We start from the raw sequence: 21,752 nt of genomic DNA on the forward strand, positions 1-21,752 counted from the left end.
CCTACCCCAGGTTCTCACTGAATTGAGGGGTGCTCAAGGGTGAAGCCAGCTCAGAGCCAATTTGGACCTGCCCAAGTGTAAATACGGGCACAATTTGACTCCTGCCCACTCAGCCACAATTCAAACACATTTTTCTCATCAGCCTTCAAGTCTATTAGGAGAAAACTCAGGTGCATGTGCATTTAACTTCAGTTGCAAGTGCATTTCTTTCAACACTTATTCAACAATCTCCTCCTCTCTCTTCCCCTAACCACTCAAGCTACCCAGCCCTATCTGCTAAAGATGGTGAAGCTGAAAGAAAAAGGCACTCTGATATTTTTTAAAAATCACTTTATTCATCACAACCATTTGTACTGTTTCATGCCCAGTTAATCCAGGCAGCAATGAGATCTCCTGATGTCTCTCACCCATGTGCTGTTGGCCTTTTTTCCTACTCTTAAGAATTTGCCAATGGTCCCTATTAATTCCTACGTGACAGTCAGCCAGGAGAAGGTCATGTACTTTCCCTTCATGCACAAAATCATTCCCAAACTTGCACTCTCTGCATCATTCTGAGTCATTTTCATCCTCAGGGGTTTCTTTTCTGTTGAAGTTGACATTTGCCTTAAACCTGATTGCTCTTCCAAATAGTTCTCATAACTAAATCAGGTGGGCTTTGTTATTTTATTTTAATCTAGTAAATGTTTGTAACTTCATTCTCTCTGAAAAATCATGATTAATTTGATATTGAAGCCTTTCTGTCATCTTGCAGAAGTGTCGAAAAAAGTATTGCAGTGAAATTGAAGTGTTTAATAATTGCCTGGGAGGAAAGAAAAATTCTGGTTCCAAAAGTTACCTTCACTTCAGAAATTAAATACTTTGGGGCTGATTGCTGCTCTCCTACAATCCTTTGTATGACTCACTACAGCCCAAAGTAGGTGCCCTCGATTCTGCATTTACAAGGCATCATTTTCATCTGTTTATAGTCCCTTTTCAGTACTTTTCTTCCTTCTGACGTCTGAAATTGCCACTCTTAGAGCACTTTCTGCTCCTGCATAAAACATGCCTGGCTCAGGTCATGGTGGGCTGCTCTTCCTCCTCCCTTTCCTCGAGGCAGACACGTGCAGGGAGCACAAAAGTTGTGTTTTGGCTGGGTTTGTGCTGTTCTCACCCCTGCCCTGCTTGGTGCTTGTGCTCAAGGGGGGAGCAGAGGGGGGACAGGTGGGGGCTCACCTGTAGGGAAATCTCCTGCAGGTTCTGGAGCACTTTCCCACTCAGAATGGGAAAGTTTAGGTTTAATTTCACAGACTGTGGTGAACAATTGCCAGTCTCAGCACACTGGGGCCATCCTGCATCCCTTTCCCCAGAGTCCCAGTTCTCTGATGGGAACAAGAAGGATGGCAAAAGGGAAAAACAAGAAGTGGAATCCATTAGCTCAAACAGGCCCAGGCAAGGCAGAGAGCCCCAAAAGGCTGGGCCATGACTGGCAAGGGTTTGCAAGAACCTGCAAAGGCTTTAATGTTCAGAGAGGTGAGACATCTCAGACTCCCTGTGTGTTGCATAATCAGGAATGACAACATGCTGCAGGCAAGGAGAAGTTTGGAGACTGCTGGATTCACTCTGGCTCCTTCCCACAGTGACAAAGTTTGTTCCCAGGAGCTCTGGCAGGGAGCTCTGTGCCCATGAGCTCTGCCCAAAGGGACTCTGTGCCACTGCACTGAAGGGTTCTCCCCAATCCTGCCACTGGCACCCCTGCAGGTGCCAATTGTGCCTAACAGTGACCAGGGACAGACCCTGCCTAGTGCACAGGGGACACGGGAGGAGGGGGCAGCAGTGTGGATTCATTACCTGAGACAGGAGCAGGAGTGCTCCCTGTGCAGTGACAGGGCACAGGGCACACTCCCCTCTCCATGGTGCTCCTCCCTGACATGTTTATAGCAAGTGAAGGGATTGGGGAGTGTTCCTAAAACACAAAAGCACCTCCTGCCTGCCCAAACTTGTCTCACTTTCATGTTGCACACACATCACATTTCTCTGAAAATCATATTTAACCTTTTTTTATTTTCCTTGCTAAAAAACCATCTCAGGAGCACGGTGCATCTTCAGGAGGCCACGTTGAACTGCAGCAGCACACCAGGACACGCCCAGATTCCATTCCTCTTGGACCTATGGAATGAAGGGGAGGAGGCCAAGAGCCCCAGGATCCCTCCCACACTTGCCTGATAAATGGAAACACTCCTCAGCTGCCTTGGCAGGTCACCCCGACCCCCGGCTGAGGCACTCCAGCAGCTTTTACAGCCACAGACTGGAAGGGCCTGGCTTATGTTGGAATCTGCTGGTTGCCAGCTTTTCTCTGCTTTTTCTTCTTCTTCTTGACCTTGGCCCCAGCAGTGTCCATCCCACTGGAATATTCAGAGCACAGGAGCTCAGCAAGGCGACGCCTGCTGTGGGTCTTCTTGAGCAGCTCAGACCTGGGCAGGGAGGAAGAGCAGAGCAACTCAGAAATTCAGGAATTCAGAACCCCTTCTCCTGCAACACCACTGACAGCTGCACATTACAGAAGGAGCAGCTCCCTTTCCTTGAGGCTTGATTTGAAATTCTGCCTCGTGCAAAATTAGGTTTTGTTGTGACAGGTTTCCACAAAGGTGGCAAAATCTCACGGCGTTTTTTCAAAGCAAGCCTTTGTTCTGTACAAATGCTCTTGCAGGGGTCGTGGGGAGAGGGAGGGAAGCTTGTGTGCCTGAAGGCTGATGAATGAGGTGACACAGCAGTTTGGAAGAAATAATAATAATAATAATAATAATAATAATAATAATAATAATAATAATAATAATAATAATAATAGTCCAAAACCATCTATCAGCCCAATGACATTGAACAATGGAAACATTTTCTAAACAGAGCTTAAATCCATAACCCCCTCCCAAATAAACCAAGGGAAAAATCAGAATGTCATGAGTCTAAACCCAACAGATCCATCAGATTTTCTTTTCTTGCAATGTCCTGCAGCCATCCCATGCACCTCACAGCCTCCCTCTCCAGAGATTGGCTTTTGCAAGGGTAGCTGCATTTTGCATGGCCACCAAACTCCAGCATGGGTGTCCCTGCAGCCCTAAACTGCCAGCTATAAATATAAAAACCCACTCAGCATTTTCCCACCATGAGCTCTGCCACTGTCCTGCTCTATAACCTTGGGCAAAGCTCACCCTCAGTTATTTAAAATACAATTTCTTGGGTGCAGGATCAGCCATTCCCTGCCTCATCCCCATGGCCCTGGGCACAACAGGGTGTCCACATGGCATGTCCCACCCTCCTCTTCATCACCACAGAGTCACAGCCTGGTTGGGGTTGGAAGGGACCCTAAACATCATATAATTCCTTTCTCTAGACCAGGTCCAACCCTTCCAGCCTGGCCTTGAACACCTCCAGGGTCACCTCTCTGAGCAAGTTCTGGTAAGGACCTGTAACAAATCTCAAGAGTTTCCAGAAAAACAGACCAGAAACCTGTTTGTCTCTCTGCACAGGAGGGAACTGAACTGAACAGCAGCCCCAGAGAGCTCTGGTGACAACACAGGCACTCAGCCGTCCTAAAGGTGACACTTTCTAGCACTCAAAGTCCCTTCAGGTGTCCAAATCCATGCTGGGTGTTGGAGAGAAGGAAGAAATTCTGGCTGCAGCAATGGATCAAGGCATTCAAACACCCAGGGAGGACAAGGGAAGTGAATTCTTGCCTGCCTGGGGTGTTTGTGCTCCCCTCCCACAGCCTGTGCAGGGATATCCCCTGCTCAGCCCCTTCACCAGTGGCTGATGTTCCCATCTGACACTTTGATTGTTGTCTCCAAGCATTTCCTACAGTGATTCCTGGGTTTCCAAGCAACACACCAGTTTACTGAACAACAGGGAACTCTCTGCTGCAGAAGGACAAGGAATCCACCAGTAGCTGCAGGGCTGAGCTGCAGCTCAGCAGGGAGGTTGTCCAACACTTTATTATCAATCAGGTGAAATTGCTGCCCAATTAGTAAATCAATACTCCCTGCTGGGGTGATCAGCTGTGCACAGAAAAGCAGGGATGCAGGGGAAAGGGAGCTCCCTCCCTCTAACCCAAGGCCACAAAAATCAATGGAGTTGTGCTGTGGAACCTGTGCTCATCACACAGAAGGAAAGCAGCTGTCAGGGCCCTGTGTAACCATGAGATGGAGGAGCTGCAGGGAACCAGGAAACTGCACCAGCTCAGGAGCCCTGATTCCTGCTGCAGAGCTGTAAATTCCCCTCTCTGCCCAGCTGGTGACAGCCTCTGGGAGCAGCAAGATCACCACAGGGCACCTTCCCTCACCAAGGGTATGAGACAAAGCCCAGGACAACTGAGCAAGCCCTTAACACTCACCCCTGAGCATCCCTGGGTAAGGTTTTTAATCTCTTTGGCCTCCCTGTCCATTCTCCCAGCTCTCCCTGGGCTTTCCCTGGTGGGATGTTAATTTAAGGGAGATCTGTGGTGACACTGTGGCAAAAAGATTCACAGAAAAGCTGTAAATGTAAAGATGCATTTGCAACACAGACAGAACCCATGTTCCCATCAATGGAAAAGCACATGGGTGATGAGCATCTCTTGCTGTGATCTCATGTCTAGGTATCATGGTACACTGAGACAGAGGAAGGAATAAAAGACTCAGGTTCAGAGCTGCCTGTGCACATCTGTAATGAAGCTGCAACCTCACAAAAGCTGGTACCAAGACCCTCAGCAGAGAGACAACAAGGAGAAAGAGGAACTGTCCCCAAGATGACTTTGTTATCTCCTCAAGGGCTGGAAAAGACCAGGCCAAAGTTTTAAAGACAAAAAAAAAAAAAAAAATCTGACTCCTTCAGAAAACTGGAATGAATTAAACACTGTTTAAACACGAGAAACTTGTGAATCTTGCTAAATACATCACTGAATGGTGAAAAGGCAGGAGAAGAACATCTGGAAGGAAAAGTGTCCAGTGAAGGGAAGAGTAAAATCCTTCTCTCCTCTGCTTCAGTTCCCTTCTACACCCACTCAGAGTTCCCAGCCTGCTGCTCCCCTTCCCCACCTCAGCCACAGGGATCTCAGGGATGCTGGTGCTGCCCAACCCTCCATCTCTGAGCAAATCTGAATGCTTTGCCCTGATCTCCTTGTGCTGGCTCAGAAGATGCCTCTGCTCACCTTTCCCCTCAGTGTGAGTGAGTTTGTTCTTGGAGGTGCTCTCAGCCTGGCTGGCATCACTGCCAGCTCCTCTGTCTTGCTGTGTGAGATGATGCTGCTGCAATGCAGTGCCCAGGTGTAGTGACCTTTACCCAACTCCCAGCATCTGCAGCCTCCAAAGGCTCCCAAACTGCTCCAGCTGAGGCAGGACGAGGATGAAGTTGTGCCACAGAGTCCCAGAACTCGTGGTGTGTCTTTGGAAAGACCCGAGGAGGCCGTTCCATTTATCAGAAACCATTTCAACGTGGATTGCACCATCAATCTGCCTGACAGCATCTCCAACAGCTCCTTGACACTGTGCCAGCAGCAGAGCTGGGTTACCTCTGGGCCAAGGCTGCTGCAACACCTGCTTTTCCTGCTTGGAGCATTGGATGAACCATCTGCAGCCAATGCAACCCTGTTTGGGTTGGTTTTGCTGCTGTTGTTTGTGCAGAGTGGGGGCAAGAAATCCATCAGCAATCCTCCACTGCTCTCGACAGGTCAACAGATGGCCCAGGTCCTCTGCTCCCAGCTGATGCAGATGCTTGAGAAGACCAAGGAAAATTATTACCCAGCCAGAATGAGCACCAAGCCTGGTCCAGAACACTCAGGGCAGGGTGGTCTCCACACTGGGGTGTGCTGAGCAGCAAAGCCCACCTTGCCCTACTGAAGTTAAATGCATTTCAGCCACACAGAAACCCCAGTCTCACTTTCACTGGCATCCCTTGGTCTTCACCCTATGGAAAAAGGCCAAAAGCAGGATCCTCCCAGGATTCTTGCTTCTGTCAGGCCCTTTCCCAGCCCAGAGATCAGAATATATTTCAATTAGAGAGAGATGACAATTTTTGGTGCACAGAGGTTTTCCAGCTCTGTGGGCTAGCACTGTTCACTTGATTGGAGATGGAGCAAAAGCTCTGTGCTGCAGCCACAGTGGAACAGGACAGTAATAAAGGGCACTGCTGTGTGCAGGAAACAATCAGATGGGTTTCACAACTATAAAACTTTCATTTCATATGAGGATTTCTTTTACAACATCATGATGTGGTAGCCAGGACTCACCTGTGTCCCTGAACTGTCTTAATGAAGAGTGATGGTGATGTTTCTTTTCACAGCAGCCATGTCTCTCTTACTCTCATTTTTGGCTCCATTTGCCCATGCTCTTACCTGAGCTCCAGTTTGGCTTTCTAGAGCAGACTGCCCAAAGTGAAATTCCCAGTGGGCAGAATTCCAAAGCTGCATTTTGACTAATTAAGTGATATCAGGAAAGCTCTAAATGTGCACATAAAAACTGGCAAGCAAAGTGCTTCTAATGATGAGACAATTGCTGTGCAGGGAGGCCCAGCTGCAGCCTTGAGTCACAAGCCCTGTATTTATTTCTTCAAAAATTCTCAATGCCAAGATGCTCAAAAGTGGAACCAAGGATGTGAGGGGGGAGAGAAGGTAAAAGGCCATGGTTTGCACCCAAAGCAAAGTGCTGCCCTGGCCATGTGGAGGACACAGGGCTACAAGGTCTGTTTCCCAGGAGCTGTCTGATTCTATCTGGCCATGCTGAAGAATGAATTAACACAATGATCCTGCAGCCAAAGCCTCCAGGCCATGCCCATCTCCACATCAGAGCAATGGCACTGTGATAATGATGTACAGCAGTGCTCTCAAACTCCTCTCCCTGATCCCATTTCACTCGAGGGCTGGGCTTAAACTCTGAAGCACGAGGGGGTTTTCACCTTTGTTTTCATATCACTTTTTGCATATGCTGTAGCAATTCTTGATACTCACAAGTAAATTCAATTTTTCTGAGCATTTCTTGCATCAGAAATTCCTGTAGCAGGGAGTTCCACAGAATCAGCTGAACTAAAGAGCCACCTTTCTTTGTGATGGCTCGAACTCACAAAAAAGCCAAATTAAGTTGCAACTGCTCAGTGCAGTGAAAGCCTTTGGGGGCACACACTGATTTCAAAGGGAAAGCAGGCCCTCAGTTGATGCAGAATGTAAAAGCCTGAGCAGCACAGGGATGCATGGTGGAATGTGCATTGTGAAGGAGTCAAAAGACAAATCTATCTGGCCTGTCAGCCCCTTCCTCGGCGTGCTGCGACTCCAGCAAAGCAAGGACAGCTAATCCCTCAGTGCAGGTGGGATCAGCTTCCTTGCTCCAGCCTGCAGCCAAAGCATGAGCCCAGACACTGACTAAGCTGATGTCCTGTAATTCAATATGCAGTATCTGGTTCTTGTGCTCATCTCTCACCTCAACACAGCATTGCAACTTTCTGCAAACAGCGGCGGCAATTATTTCTCCGCCTTCAGATCGGGTTTTGCAAGATGCACTCCAGCTAAGGGGACAGCTGGTTTGCACAAAGACCTCTGAAAAATGCATGGAAGTTGACATGGGCACTGAGGAGAGGGCTGCTCCCACATTTCAGCACTGGAACATCACACACCTGGCTGCTCCCTCTCGCTGTCTCACCTGCCCCCAGCGGGCTCTCCAAGGAGGCGCCAAGCACAAAAGGAGACTTGAAAAGAAATGAAAAGTTTTCTTTGTCCTCTTAAGGAAACATTTAATGATTGCCTTTACCCCACTTTCAACCTGCTCTTTATTCTCTAGGCAGGTGCTGAGAGATGAGGCTTTAGTGAGCAGCCTGATTAAAAACCAGTATCAGATGTTGGGAGACAATGTGTAATACGACAACCAACACTCACAGCATCATGTGAGAAATATAATTAAAAAGATTGCTCTGTGACTGTGCTGTTATAATTTCAAGCCTTGCATTTTACAATTAGAAACCATTTGTCTTCTAAATGGCAGGCTAAGTTTTGCTTTCTGCTTTGTCAGTGTGAAATCAAGAGCAATTCTCTAAGTTAATAGCATAATCTTGGATTTATGCAAGTGCAGACTGAATTTGAATCAATATTCACTTTCTCTAAACTATCCTATAAACACTAATGTACCCTTCTCCCTTTATTTATTTATTTTTTTAAGCACACACAGAGAAAGCTGATTAAAGCCAAGTTTCAAAGGCAGAACAATTGTTGCACATCACAACTTTGGCTACTTTTTTTTTGCAGGGTCTTAACTCTGCAGATGCTCCCGGATTTGAAATCTGGAATCTTGAGCCGTGACAGAGCTGTGCAAAGTCTGCTCACTTTCCTTGAGCTGCAATTCTGTGATCCACGTGCAAATGAGCTCTCAAATCACTCTCAGACCATTTGTTCCAACACCTCCACATCCCCCAGCCCCACAGCTCCTGTGTGTAAATACCTACTGTATCCCGGGCTTGTCTGTGCTCTAATGGGATGAAGACTTGGGGAGGAGGAACCCCCATCTAAAAGAGGTTTGTAACAAGGGAAAAAGTAGCTCTAACAGAGTAGCAACATCACAGGAACAGAGAGAGGCATTGTTACAGGCCAAGTAATCCTGTGACACGCTACTGTCACTCATAGCTTGACACCCTGCTGGGCCAGCAAGACATCAAAGCCCACCCCATACCATCTTACATGCTCTTTATCAGCTAATCAGGCTATTCTTCCCGAAATAAAGCTCCCTTAAATCCCCTGCTCACAGGGGCATTCCCATCCTGTTGCCCATCTGCTGAGGAGGGTCAGCTGGAGCAGGAGGCAGAGCAGTGGCCTGTCCCTGGTGGCTGCTGAAAGCAGGACAATGCAGGCTCCAACTTTTTATTTTCAAATCCCTTCCCCTTGCAATTTTTTTTTTCCTTTTCACAGGATAGGTGCATGTGCAAGAGAAGTGCCCAGCCCTGGAACAATTATGTGGATTAGTGCTTTAATTGCACGGCTGAGGTTTGCTAACAGGGTTTGTAGCAACAATTACATGGAAAAAGTCATAATTGATGCTGATAAACAAAAAAGATTTTCCTCCTTTAAATTATTATTGCAATGATTTTTCTGGATCCTGCCATTGCACTGGGGAAGAGAGCGTGTCCTCAGCACTGTGATCCCCAAAGAGAGGATCTTCTGTCCTGAACAACTCAGAGCAGCCAGGGTCAGATGCACTGAGCACCTTCAGCTCCCCTGCAGGCACAGAAGAGGGCTCAGGGCTCCTCCAGCTCCTTACACACAACAGGAGGACCCAGAACACACCCTAGAGGGGATAGAGCTGCAACTATCCTCATGAGAGATCCCACAGGATTTGCAGAAATTCTTTTCCCAGAGCTACTCCACACCTCCAGGCTTGCAGAAGGATCATTTCAACCAACAGATCTGCTTTTTTTTACACTCGATTCCTGGAGCAAGCCCAACCACCTTGAGGAGCAAGGCACAGCCCAGGAACATCAGGCTGACCTACCTTTTTGGCTTGGCTTTGGTTTTCCTCTTTGAGCCTGCAGTTGGAAGAGCAGTCAGGTTCTGGGGGGCATCTCTCAGCCCAAAGCTCTTGGCCACATGACCCAGGTGGAGAGATTTGATGTGGAAGATGTGCTTGAGCTCCTTGGGATAGGTGGTATAGGCACAAAGGAAAGACTGCAGTGCTGAGGGGAAGGAAAAACACCAGTGAATTCTGTTTGCTGCTGCATTTTTATATATATTTCTATAAACACTTAATAGATTCAGCTCTTCCAGCTGAAAGGACATGGGGGCTGGTCCTTTGGGACACCTTCTGGTCAGCAGCTGGCAGAAAAGGTTGGCATGTTAAAAACCTGTGAAGGCTGCACAGCACTGGTGCAATCCCAAAAGGTGCTGGGGAGGTGTTAGGAACTGAAACAAAGCTCCACTGAACTGTTGGGTTTGGCTCCTGCAAGGCTGCTCCTTTGGCCACAAAAGGTGAATTTGTGGCATTTCTCTCAAGAGCCATTGATACTGAGTGGCAGCAGATAAGAGGAGAGCGGGAACAGAGATGCAGGGATGAAGAAAGAGAAGCATGGAAATGGCACAGGAAGGCTCCTCTGATATTAGAGTCCCAGTAGTCCATGCATTTTTCACCAGTTACCAGCTAGTCCCTTATAAATATCTGAGAGCCGGATGGATTTCCTGACTCATCAGCACACTGAGAACAGAGCTCACCTTCTCAAAAGGGAAAAATAATAGAACTGTGTGCAAATTTCCCTTCCCATCTTTATATTCCTGTAATGCCCTTCCCTCAGGGCTCATTGCTCTAAAGACAATCATCCACTAATATGAGCACTACCTCTGCTCCTCCCCGTCCCCAGAACGTTCACTACACCCGGGCTGGCCCCTGCTCTGGGAATAAAGAGACTTCCAGAAGGAAATTCTGCAGCTCAGAAAATGCCTCCCCTCAATCCCCTGCTTGCTAAACCTCCCGTGTGCCCCCAGCCCTGAGTCCAAAGCACCTCCTGCACCTTCCTCTCCCTCTCCCTCCCTCCAGCAGTGAGCTCTAAACTCTCACCTCTCCTGCCCTTGCCTGTTGAGCCACCGGACCAGCAAGTTTGCCCACAGCTTATGTCTAATCTCTTGGCAGCAGCCGGAGATTGGAGTTTATGAACAGTAATAAAAATGTCATTTTAGCAGATCAGCTCCTGGAAGGACCCAGGGAATCCATCAAAGCTCTGTTTACTGAGCAAAGCGAACTCCTTTTCCCAATCGATGAGAAGAAAAGATTGAGTTTTTTGCACCTTCTTCCCAATTTCACAATGCTGCTCTTTTAGAGGCTTCTCAGCACCAGGAGACCTGTGTTTTCCCAAAAAAGAGAATGCTAAATTCCAAATACTGTCTCAGTCTCCTGTCTGAAGGCCATCCTTCTGAGGGCTTATAAACCAGCTCAAATGCTCTCAAAACTCCTGTTCTGCTGCTATTTTTTTTTTCATAAAGTTATTGGTCAAATTCACCTATGAGAAGGTGTAACTCTTCAAAGGGAACAATAGGAACTTGCTCCTGCTTTGAATTGAGTCCCATTGGAGCTAATACAGCTGTCTGCCTCAGAGCATTTGAAATGGCTGATACTAAAGATCCTGTTATTATGAAGGCTGAGCTCACCTCCCACAGCCGTGCAGAGAGGAAAAGCTGCTGGTACCAACCCCCCAAAATCAGAATTACAGAATCAAAACTGTCAAAGGCTCCCCCTCTTCCCAAAGTCCTGACAGACATCTGCCAGATCCAGCTGTGAGCACACAAAAGCAGGGAGAGCTGCAAGGCACTAACCCAGAGCTGAGCTGGGAGCTGCAGGTCACAGAGCCAGCCCAGGAAATGCCTCACCTTGAGCAGCCCAGAGCTGAGATGTTCATTACAGCACCCAAGAGACTGAAATGAAGACCTTTGTGGATGAGATTCTTTTTAAAATCTTTACTATCAGGTCTTTAGACCTCTCAGCGTTGCCAGAGTCATGTTTTCTGGCTTTTATGTGCAATTAGAGTGGCCAGATACTGAACGCTTTATTGGATTTTTTTTTTTTTTTAAGTTGAAATTCTTTTATGATTTTGTGGTCAAAGAGACAGAGCTTTAGGAAAACAACTCACAAAGACTGGTAACAGTGCTGGTCAGGCCATAATTCATGTACAGGGTTCCTTACCTTGATGCCACAGGAAGTGTGAGCTATTGAGAGTTTTTACCACACCAACACAAGTCTAAGGTAACAAGTAGTGGCTTGGAGTGGGATTTGGGCTTGTGCTCACTAAGACAGAGAATTTAGGTTGGTCCTTTGCACCCCTCCATCCCTATTTTTTCTCCAGGAAATGTAAGTGTGGAAAATCAAAGGAAGAAAAGAAAAAAGCCAGAAAAAGAAAAGATGATGGGGGTTAGATGGGCTGGTTTGTTGTTATTTTAAACAGGGGATGAGAGGGTAATGGGATATGAAAGGGAGACAGGTGACATAACCTGTTCACCAGGCTCCCAGCACTGGCCCCAGGGCAGGGCTGGATAAACTGGGAGGCACTTTGGAGAGCAGCTGGAAGTGGGAGGGAAGGGGGCACCAAAACCACCACGGATTTGAGCACTGTGCCACAGCCCTGGGCTCCTGTGACTCTGCTCTGCCTCCCCACACACAGGTGGCTGAGGACAGAAAGGAAGGAGGCAAAATGCCCAACGCTGGCTGTAAAACTGGGAAATAAGAAGGAGGAAAGCAGGGTTTGTTTTCTCACCCTCTCGGTGACTCTGGGGCACACAGGATCACTCTCCTGAGCTCCTTCTGGCCCCACAGCTCTGAAATGAAGCACTACCACCATGCAAATCCTCTGCTCCCCAAAAAGGGCTCCACTCTTGCTGAGGTTCATCCTCCAGGTGGCAGGGCCCAGGCAGAGCCCTCCTCCCACCCATCTCAGGGCTGATCAGTCAATCAAGTTTGAAGGGCAGCACCTTCCCTGAACTATTTGATTCGAGTGTGAAAAGCACGGGAGGCAGAGGCAGAAGGGGAGAGCGGGCAGGGAGCCACTCTGCTTTTGAAAGCAGGCTGAGGTGCAAGCACTGCTTATTAACATTGACTAGGTCAGAAAATGGGGAAAAACAGAAAAAGAGAGAGAAACAAATGCATCTCTGGCACAGTTTCCAATTGATTGTCTGCCATGAAAGCAAAAGCCAGCTGCCATGTTAATTATTCATGATGCCTGGCTCAGAGGGGAGGAAGAGGGGCTTATGGAAGCCACTCAGCAGTGGAAAATTTGCATATGTAGATAGCAGAGTTGGAAAAAGAGGTGGAGTGCTCTTCTACAAGATAAATGGGATGCAGAACATTTCAGCATTTCCTGATGTATTTTCTGTGGTTCTTTTCTGTGGCTAAAGAAGTTATTCATGCTGAGGTCAGCAACAAGTGTGGGTGGGTGGGTGCACAGTGACACTGGGTAGAGAGGAACCACAGAGGTTTTTTAGGTGTGACCAGAGTTATTCTCTGGTTGTTCCTGTCACAGGCATTTCAGGTTAGAAGTTTGCAGGGGGTACAAGAAATCCCAAGGGAGCAGCAAGAAGCTCATCCATGCAGAATGAAGGATTATGATTGTTTCAGTCAGATGTTTTGAGATCGTGGATTTAAAAGAGCAGCTACAAAACTGCACCACACACCTGAAAATGGGCGCAAGCTGCTTGTGTAGCAATTCCAACACTTTCACTGCAGGAGGAAGGTGTTTGAAAACCCCAAGGAACTGAAATCAGCCCTGCAACTGCTGGAGGTGGGGTGAGATTTCAGCCCAGGGATGTGCAGTGGTGGGGGGAGAGCAGAGAGTGAAACAAGAATTTCAAACCCTTTGCACCTCAATCCAGCCACACATAAATAAAAAAGCATGCAGAATAATTGGGGTAAGCAGATAGTCACAGGAGATACTCTGGACTGTGTCATCACCTGAGAAGGGAGTACAACTTTCAGAAAAAATCAGCACCTCTGACCTCCTGAACAATCACTTCTCAAAATTCCAAACAATTTTCATGCTGAACTTTAATCTTGAGCACAGCCTCTCCTTCTCCAGTTTCTCCAAACACTGTACAACTCCAAGAGCAATTTCCCCATATGGTTTTGGACCCCTTGGAAGGTGATTTCAGGTGATTTCACCTGTCCCACACCTGTATGCAGGTGCACACAGCAGGTACACAGAGTGGTAGACAGGAATGATGCAGACTGGTCAAATTCATCTCTCAGGATGAATTAAAATTAATCTTAAACTGGAAATTAAATTAATTATGAAATTAAAATTCATCTTAAACTGGAAATGTTGCAGAACTGAAATAACTTCTACACAAGCTTAGAGAGCAGGGCTCTCAGCAATGAGGTAAGAAAACAATCAGGAAAGGAGATGTGGGAAGAGGAGACTCAAAAAAAGGGGAAAGGCTCCAGTTCTAAATATTGTGAGCAAGAATGGCACAGCAGTCTCTTTCATAAAGGGTTTGCATTTTGTGGACTTGTAATTCATAGTCAAATTCCCAGGAGTTCTGGGCCTGACTTCCCCAGTGCCAACCCTGCTCCACCTTTATGGCTCCTCTCAGTTTGGTGCTTCTTTTCCTACCAAAACCCCAGCAAGATTTTAATCCTTCTCCCAAATCTGTCTTCCTCTCCATTTTCCAAACTGAGAGGAAGAAGGGCAGAGTCTCTCACACTGCTCAGTGCCAACTGCTTGGAAAAGATGGCACATCAAACCCCAGACTTGTACACAGCTACAATTACCAAGTCCATTCCAGTTTTTATTCTTACTGCCTTTTTGAGTTGTTGCCTCCTCTCTTTTATCCCCCATCCCACTCAACCAGCTCCAATCCAAGATCTTTTACTGGTCAGGGTTGTATCCTGCTTTTCAGGCTTGAAATTCACCCCTGGGGTGAACTGGAGGCATCTGATGGGAATTGCAGCAGGATGTGGTGAAGTCACCCATCCCCTTCCTAGCATAACACACACAACCCTGTGATTGGGTCAAAGCCCTTGGATGTGAATCCCACTGAAAGCCAAGACTAAATCTCATTTGCACATAATATGGGAACACCAGAAATTAACATTTAATATCACCACAAAGCCTTCTGGGCCTGCCTCAGCCCCCTGCAGAGCCCAGCAGCCCCAAAATGTCTCTTCCAGGCCTTTTCCCTGAAGCTGTGGCCCAGAAGGAAACCTTGGCAGCTCCTCTGAGCCCTTGTGGGATAAGGGGAAGGAAATCACTGACCTTTCTTGGCCCACTGGACAGTCCCCTCGCTGGAGTGGACGAGATTTTCAAATTTTGTCTGCAGGACTGTGGCCCTCTCCCGGACTTCCTGAGGGCTCTTGCCACAGGATTTCTACCAGGGAGGCAGGAGGATTAGAGGAAAGAGAGAATTTGAGTCAGGAATAATGAAGCAGTTTACAATAGATTTAATAACAGTAAAATCACACAGCAACTACCCAGGGGCCAACAAAGGTAATCCTCTCAATATTACTAGAGGAGAAAAAAAAAATCCAGATAAAGATGTTAAAGTCAGAGCAGCCAGTGAGCGCCGTGTGGTGGGGAGAACAAAACAGTTTTAATTTTGTGTTTTCTAACATCTATCACCTATCTTTTTCCTTTTCTCTTCCCTTCTCCTTTTTTTTCTGCTTCCAGATACAACAGGCCAGATCCCACTGCCAGTTTCCATTGGAATTATTTGGAGTAACTCCCCCAGACCCTACAATAACATTTTCAGAGTGATGCTGCAAGCTCTCCTGTGCCCTTCTCCAAAACACCCAGGGCAGGGAGATCCACAACCACCCCCAACCTCCATAGAAGAGACAAATTCAGCAGCTGTGAACAAAGGCAACCAAATGAACTTCCCATCAATTCCAGCATGGATTGCTACATGAAGTTTCCTGACTGCCAACACATCACATTTGACTGGAACTGCCATCACTTGGCTCCTCTAGAGCAGGACAAGCCCCTTGCACCAAAGGCATGACAGAATAAACTTCCTCAGGCCAAAAGGGCAATTTTGCACGTGTTCCAGCTATCCTGGGATCAGATTGTAGGATGCACTTCAGGAAATGGAAAACAAACATTCCTGGGAGCAAGCTGTTACTGGGAGGAGAAGAGAGGCTCTCTCCCTCTCTGAGGGATCCAGGCAGAGAAAGGAAATGTGGACCAGGAAAACAAGTGAAATGTTTGATGGAAAGCTGACAGCAAAGTGCAAAGCCAAGCATCCATGGATGTGCACCTCTCCACAGCTCTCCAGTGGGACTCAAGACAGGAACCAGCATCCAAGTGGGAGAGTGCCAGATCCAAGGCAGCAACTTGGTATGGTCAGACCCCTCACCCCAGCAGGGCTGGCTGAATACAAACACCCAGCTCCTGGGATGCTGGAGGAGCCCTGTGCCAAGGCAGCAATCCTGCTGCTCCTCCCTGCCAGATCTGCATGCTAATGCTGCAAACCCCTCTGTCCTGTGCACTGCTGCCAGGCCAGAGCAGCCACATCCCACTGACACCACAAACCAACCCCAGGGACCCTGGGAGCTGCCAGCACCTGACACAAAATGCTCTCCTGTCCCACATGTGCCCCTCTGTACCCAACAGCAAATGTGCCCAGAGACAGACCTCAAATGGAGTTTAAATTTGCACTGTGCCCTCTCTGAAACTCCAGATCCCACAGCTTCCAGAATTGCAGGTAATTCCTCAGCAAAGCAAACACACCTGGGGCTGCAGCTCCTGCTCACTCACTGCCTGGACTGCCCCTCCAAGCACAGCCTGGCTCTTTGAACTCATTAACTCCCAGATTTCTGCTCTCTGCTGTCTCCCAGTCCCCTCAAGAAAGGCTCATGACCCATCTCACAGAATCACAGCATCCTTTAGGTCAGAAAACACCTCCAAGATCATCCAGTCCAAACTTGGACTGATCGTCACCTTGCCAACCAAACCATGGCACTGAGTGCCACATCCAGTTTTTCCTGAACACCTCAAGGGATGGGGACTCCACCACCTTCCTGGGCAGCCCATTCCAATGCTCAACCACCCTTGCAGTGAAGAAATCCTTCCTGATGCTCCACCTGAACCTCTCCTGGCATGGCTTGAGGCTGTGTCCTCTCCTCCTGTCCTTGTTTTTTGGGAGCAGGTCCTGACCCCCATCTGGCTGCGAGTTATCTTCCCCGAATCTCTTTTCCTCCAGGCTCAGCCGGTTCTCCCAGCTGCTCCTCACACAATTCACTCTCTGGACCCTTCCTCATTTTCTCTGGACACTCCTTTCACAGATTCTTCTAAATTCAGGTGTGCCCTGAAGCTGAAACCATCCCCATCCAAGAGCTCTGCAGAGTGCCACAGTTTCTTCCCTGAACCTCTTTTTCCTCCAGGCTCAGCCAGTTCTCCCAGCTGCTCCTCACACAATTCACTCTCTGGATCCTTCCTCACCTTCTCTGGACACTCCTTTCACGGGTTCCTTTGTGAGTTGTTTTTCCTGAACCTCTTTTCCTCAGGGTTCAGCCAGTTCTCCCAGCTGCTCCTCACACAATTCACTCTCTGGACTCTTCCTCACCTTTTCTGGACATTCCTTCCACAGGTTCCTCTGACTTCAGGTGTGCCCTGAAGCTGAGACCATCCCCACCAAGGACTCTGCAGAGGTTCAGTGACCCCCAAGTGGCCACTCCTTGTTGTCACCACCAACTTTCCACGGCCGTGAAACACAAAACTTTCTGGCCCCGCCTGCTCCTCCCGGCCCCCGGCACTTTCCTTTTGTTCAGCCTCCTGGCAGCACCAAGTGTCACCTTCCCAGCGCTTTTTAATATGAATGTGAAATTAGTGAGGTTTGCCCTTTCCCCTGGCGGACAGAATCCTCTGTTATTAAAAAGTAAAGCACTTTAATAATGAAAACTTTTTCTCTTTTTCCTGTGTTTTAACTGTTTAAAATTAATGAGAAGGGCATAACGGTTGTCAAAGCGATATTGAAAGCTGGGTAGCCAGGACCGAATAAGCACGAAAATCCCTCCAGAGTGTTAAATAAACAGTGCTTCAGCCCCCTCTGAATCCCTGTGTTGGTTATTGTATACATTCTGTAACAGCACTCAGAATAGATCTGAGCACCAGGGAGGCAGAAAGGTTTCAGAATTCCAATAAAGGCCTCAAATTAAAGACAGCCTGGTGCGAATTCCAGGAGAAAATTAAAGAGACCTCAAGCTTAAGTGACAGGTGACTTGCTTCTGTGTCACAACTGTCAGGGGATTTAGTGATAATATGGCAATATATTACAAAGGACTTTTCTTATTCCCCCCTTTAGGTTTCAAAATGAGGCATCTCTTCTTCCTGGTGCTGGGGGAAAATAATAAAAAAAATAAGAAGTAAGACAAAAATGAGGGATAAAAAGCTAGGTGCATAATTTCCAAAGTGTGAGGTCAGTGCAAGAGATATAAATAAAAAAAAAAAAAGCAAATGGCAGGAAACATAATGTCCCTGAAAAACAGCTTCTCCCCTCCTCCCATCTCCACTTTGTCTTTTATCCCCTTCAGACCCTTGAGACAGAACTCATTTTAAAATTGCACCCTAATGGGCATGAAAAAAAAAACCTTGTGTTTGATTCCTGTCTTCCAGGGAGGTTCAGCTAAAAAACAAAAAAAAAAAACCCCACCCAAATAATAATAATAATAAAAAAAAAAATCTACATTTAAAACTGACTCAGAGGTAAACTGAAAATAAAACCTGCCCATGACTGAGTGTCTGGACAGATCAAATAAATCAGTGCTACTGGAGGGGCATGGAAGCCATTCCATGTGCTTTACTCACACAGGCAAGCTTTAATCCTGGTTTGGATGAGCAGGACAATTAATTTGAGACCTTACACATTTTTCCAAGACCCCAAAGATAAAAGCCTACCCCAGAGGCTTGCTTGATCTGTATCCCCATCCCTCTGTAAAACAAGCAGCACTGTTGCCATCATGGAGAAACAGTGGGATAGGAGAACTTTTTCTGCCTTGTGGTTCCTTAAAATCCTGGCATAATGAGTGTGGACAATAACAGTATTAAGAAGCTAAAAGAAGAAATTCAAGACAAAAAAAAATAAAAGTGCAATGTTATTTAACCAGTTTGAGACATCAGGGTAACTCCCAAAAATGCCAACTCCACCAGGAAAAGATTCATGGATTTCTGTCAAAAAAAGGAAACTTCCAGTGATGAGGATGACAGGTTTTAGGTTTGAGAGGTTGGGATAAGTACTGAAAACTTTTGATTTCATTAAGAGAACATGATAATGGAAAGAAAAAAAATGAAACACAGTAAGACTAGACTGAGGTAGAAAAGTTCATTCTTAAAACAGGAAAAAAAAAAAAGAAAGATGGGGAAACCCACCAAAAAGCCTGGCTGTAACATCTCCTGCTTCCATTATACTTCAAAACAAAATGAAGGATTTTGTTTTAATAACAACTTTTTACTAACCTCCACACACCTTCTCTAGAACTCACCAAGTCCCCCTTGCCCCCCTTCCATAAAAGTTGAAAGATCAGATTTATTCTCTTTGTAGGCAGGTGAACATTCACACGCCCAGACATAGCCACATATATATTTCATATACCTAAATATAAAATATACATTTTACAGGCACTTCAGCTTGCTCCCTGGCTGCACACAGAAGCCCAAAAAATACATGTTCCAACGTGGTACTTATAATGGACTTGAGTTGAGGCAATGAGAACTGAAGAGCATCATAATGAGGTTCCTGTGTGCAGGACTATAATATATACATGACTCAGAGCTCAGAGAGAGTGAGAGCAGAGCTGAACCTCCCTCCAATGGCAACCTCCCAACAGGATCAGGTTCAGCTCCTCCTGACACCTCCTCAATCCCCCCTGTCCCACTCCATTCTCAGCTTGTTGTGCTGTCCATGTGGCAAATTTAGGGAATTTAATAGAGATTAAGTCTCCTGAAAATTGGGAAATGCCCCTGCAGCTTCTGAGCTGACCACTCAGAGCCTCCAGGGCAATATAAACACGGAGCTAACAAACACAAGTCCTTGATTGCATTAATATGTTTTTCAAGTCATTCCTGCAGGAGTCTGTTTCATACTGACAGAACTGCTGTAATTCCATCCCCATTAAATGACACAGAGTTTTTCCCAGGAAGAGAAACTCTATTCTTAAACGCCAGTTCTTTCAGGTTGAGTCACATAAAAACTGGTTATCCTGTATTTATAAGTTCCTGAGAGAGATTAAAACCATCCTACAGCCACAGTGGATGGATCTCAGCTCCAGTGAAGTCAACAGCAAAATCCCACTTGCTTTGATGTCAGTGGGAAAAGAGGAATTTAATCCCACCTTTGAAAGCAAAAGGAACCAAGTCCTTCTGTGCAGCACCTGGCACTGCCCAAACCAGCAACTGCTCCTTTCAAAGAGGGGCTGGGTTTGGAGCTTTTTGGAAAGAAAAGGAAGGAAGCCAAAAGATGTGTATTTAAAAAATTCTCTGATTAAATATGCAGGGCATTTGACAATTTGGAAGCATGGTAGAAATACCAAACAGGCTTGGTTAGGTTTTTGTTGCTAAAAAGGGATTTTCTCCTGCTGCTTTTCAAAACTTAAATTGAAATTTCCTGGAACAAAACATGTTTTCTTTTTTCCCCCCATCCCATGAAATAACATTTGTCCCCACATCTGGAACATTCTGTCTCATGTCAGTAACAAATTTAAAGTACAATTTCTAAATGGAATTGTTGAAAAAGTCTTTAAAGGAAATATGAAGTCACTCTCCCTATAAGCACATTTGGGACAAAAGGCAAGTATTTATACATGGAATTACTTAAAATAATTTCTGCACTAACAAAGCACAACTTTTTTACGAGGTGATATTTGTAGGCATGACCCAGCCATTTAAAACACAGGCATTAGAGGGTGATTTCAGCCAAAAACAGTGGTGGGAGAGAGCTTTAAACAGAGCTGCATCTGAGCTGAGCTCAGGCCTGGCTGTGTGTGAGTGCAGAACACTGAACATCTTTCCCAGGAACACCACGGCCCCACCAGCCAGCACTGGGAATGAGGAGCCTCAGGCACGGGGTAACAAAGGCACAGGCAGGCAAAACAGCAACAAGAGGGGGAAAAAAGAGTGTGTGCTGCATCATGCTTGACACATTCTTGACTTCCATTCAAAATGCAGGTTCTTGCAGGATTTAATTTGCCAGAGCGCAGCAACGCCCGAGACATCAATTGCAAATGAGTGAATTCTGTGAATTAGCAACTTGCAGGCAGACCCAGAGCTTGCCCAAGTCAATAAAAAGGTGCCTGTCGACCCAGGGAGCTTTGGTTTAGGCTCCAAGTAAATATAGATGATAAAAACCCTGATGTAATACATCACCAAATGCATTTTCTTCGTTTCTTCAGAGAAGTTGAGAGCCATTTGTCATCTCCAACAGGATTTTAGTGCAGAAACACAGGAAAAACAGAAATATTGTGCATGAAGAAACACAGAGATTTTGCACCCAGAAACCTTCCCTGCCTGTTACAAAGATATTTGCTGAAGAGTTAGCAAACAACTGCTTGGTGGGAACAACAAAAGACTGAAAAATTGTGATATAAGGTAGTTCTATAATTATTTACACTGACTGACTTCATGGATGTAAAGACCAGACACTGAGGCAGGAACACTTGTGATGTTGGACTGGCAAGTGAAAACTGGAGCAATTAATTCCAAAGCAGCAGAGGAACTCACCCTGCTCCCTGGTCTGTGCACCCTGAAGCGATCATCTCTCATCAGGGTGGCCAACACCTTCTCCATCTTCAGCTCTGAAACACTGAGGCAACAAAGACAAAAAATTACTGTTTGTCCTGCTTTGAAACACAGCCTGGAATGAGCCTCAGGCTGGTAATGGAGAGCAAAACAATTGAGATTCACAGTTTAACTTGGGGGAATTTATTCCTGAAATACACAAGGTTTTAGCCCAGACACTCCCTCATCACCCCTAAAAGTGGAACTGCTGTAAAATCCAAATCCCTGCTTTCAGTGGCACAGAGACACAGCTTCACCCTCAATTTTGTCACTGTTTTAAGTCAGCAACACACACACTCCAATTCTAGCAGAGCATCAAAATAACTGAGGGTGCACTTTCTATTCACTGAATCTCCTTGACTCTCAACCAAGAGGAACTGATTAAAGAAATTAATTGGATTACACTTCCATTATTTGAATAATTTTTCTTTCCTTGCACTGAGAAGCATCAGGACAACTGGGAAGCACCTGGTTGTTCTTTTCACCAAAAGAATCTCAAGACAGAGCTGAAGCAGCTCATAACCTTAATGCTCCCT

The 21,752-nt window shown here is 46.4% G+C and overlaps 1 protein-coding gene across 1 annotated transcript in view; it reads right to left on the reverse strand.

The window, feature by feature from the left end:
- Window positions 1–2,020: 2,020 nt before the first annotated feature.
- The window catches only part of DDX31 (DEAD-box helicase 31), a 43,295-nt gene continuing 23,563 nt past the window's right edge, over window positions 2,021–21,752 (reverse strand). The window contains exons 17-20 of the mRNA XM_063174784.1: window positions 21,160–21,241; window positions 14,707–14,818; window positions 9,474–9,654; window positions 2,021–2,450 (exon numbers count right to left, since the gene is read on the reverse strand). Of these exons, the coding sequence (XP_063030854.1) occupies window positions 2,300–2,450; window positions 9,474–9,654; window positions 14,707–14,818; window positions 21,160–21,241 (526 nt within the window). The 3' untranslated portion in view covers window positions 2,021–2,299. The remainder of the gene's footprint in view (window positions 2,451–9,473; window positions 9,655–14,706; window positions 14,819–21,159; window positions 21,242–21,752) is intronic.

The sequence above is a fragment of the Melospiza melodia genome, chromosome 22 (assembly GCF_035770615.1).
Source record: "Melospiza melodia melodia isolate bMelMel2 chromosome 22, bMelMel2.pri, whole genome shotgun sequence".
NCBI classification, from domain to species: domain Eukaryota; kingdom Metazoa; phylum Chordata; class Aves; order Passeriformes; family Passerellidae; genus Melospiza; species Melospiza melodia.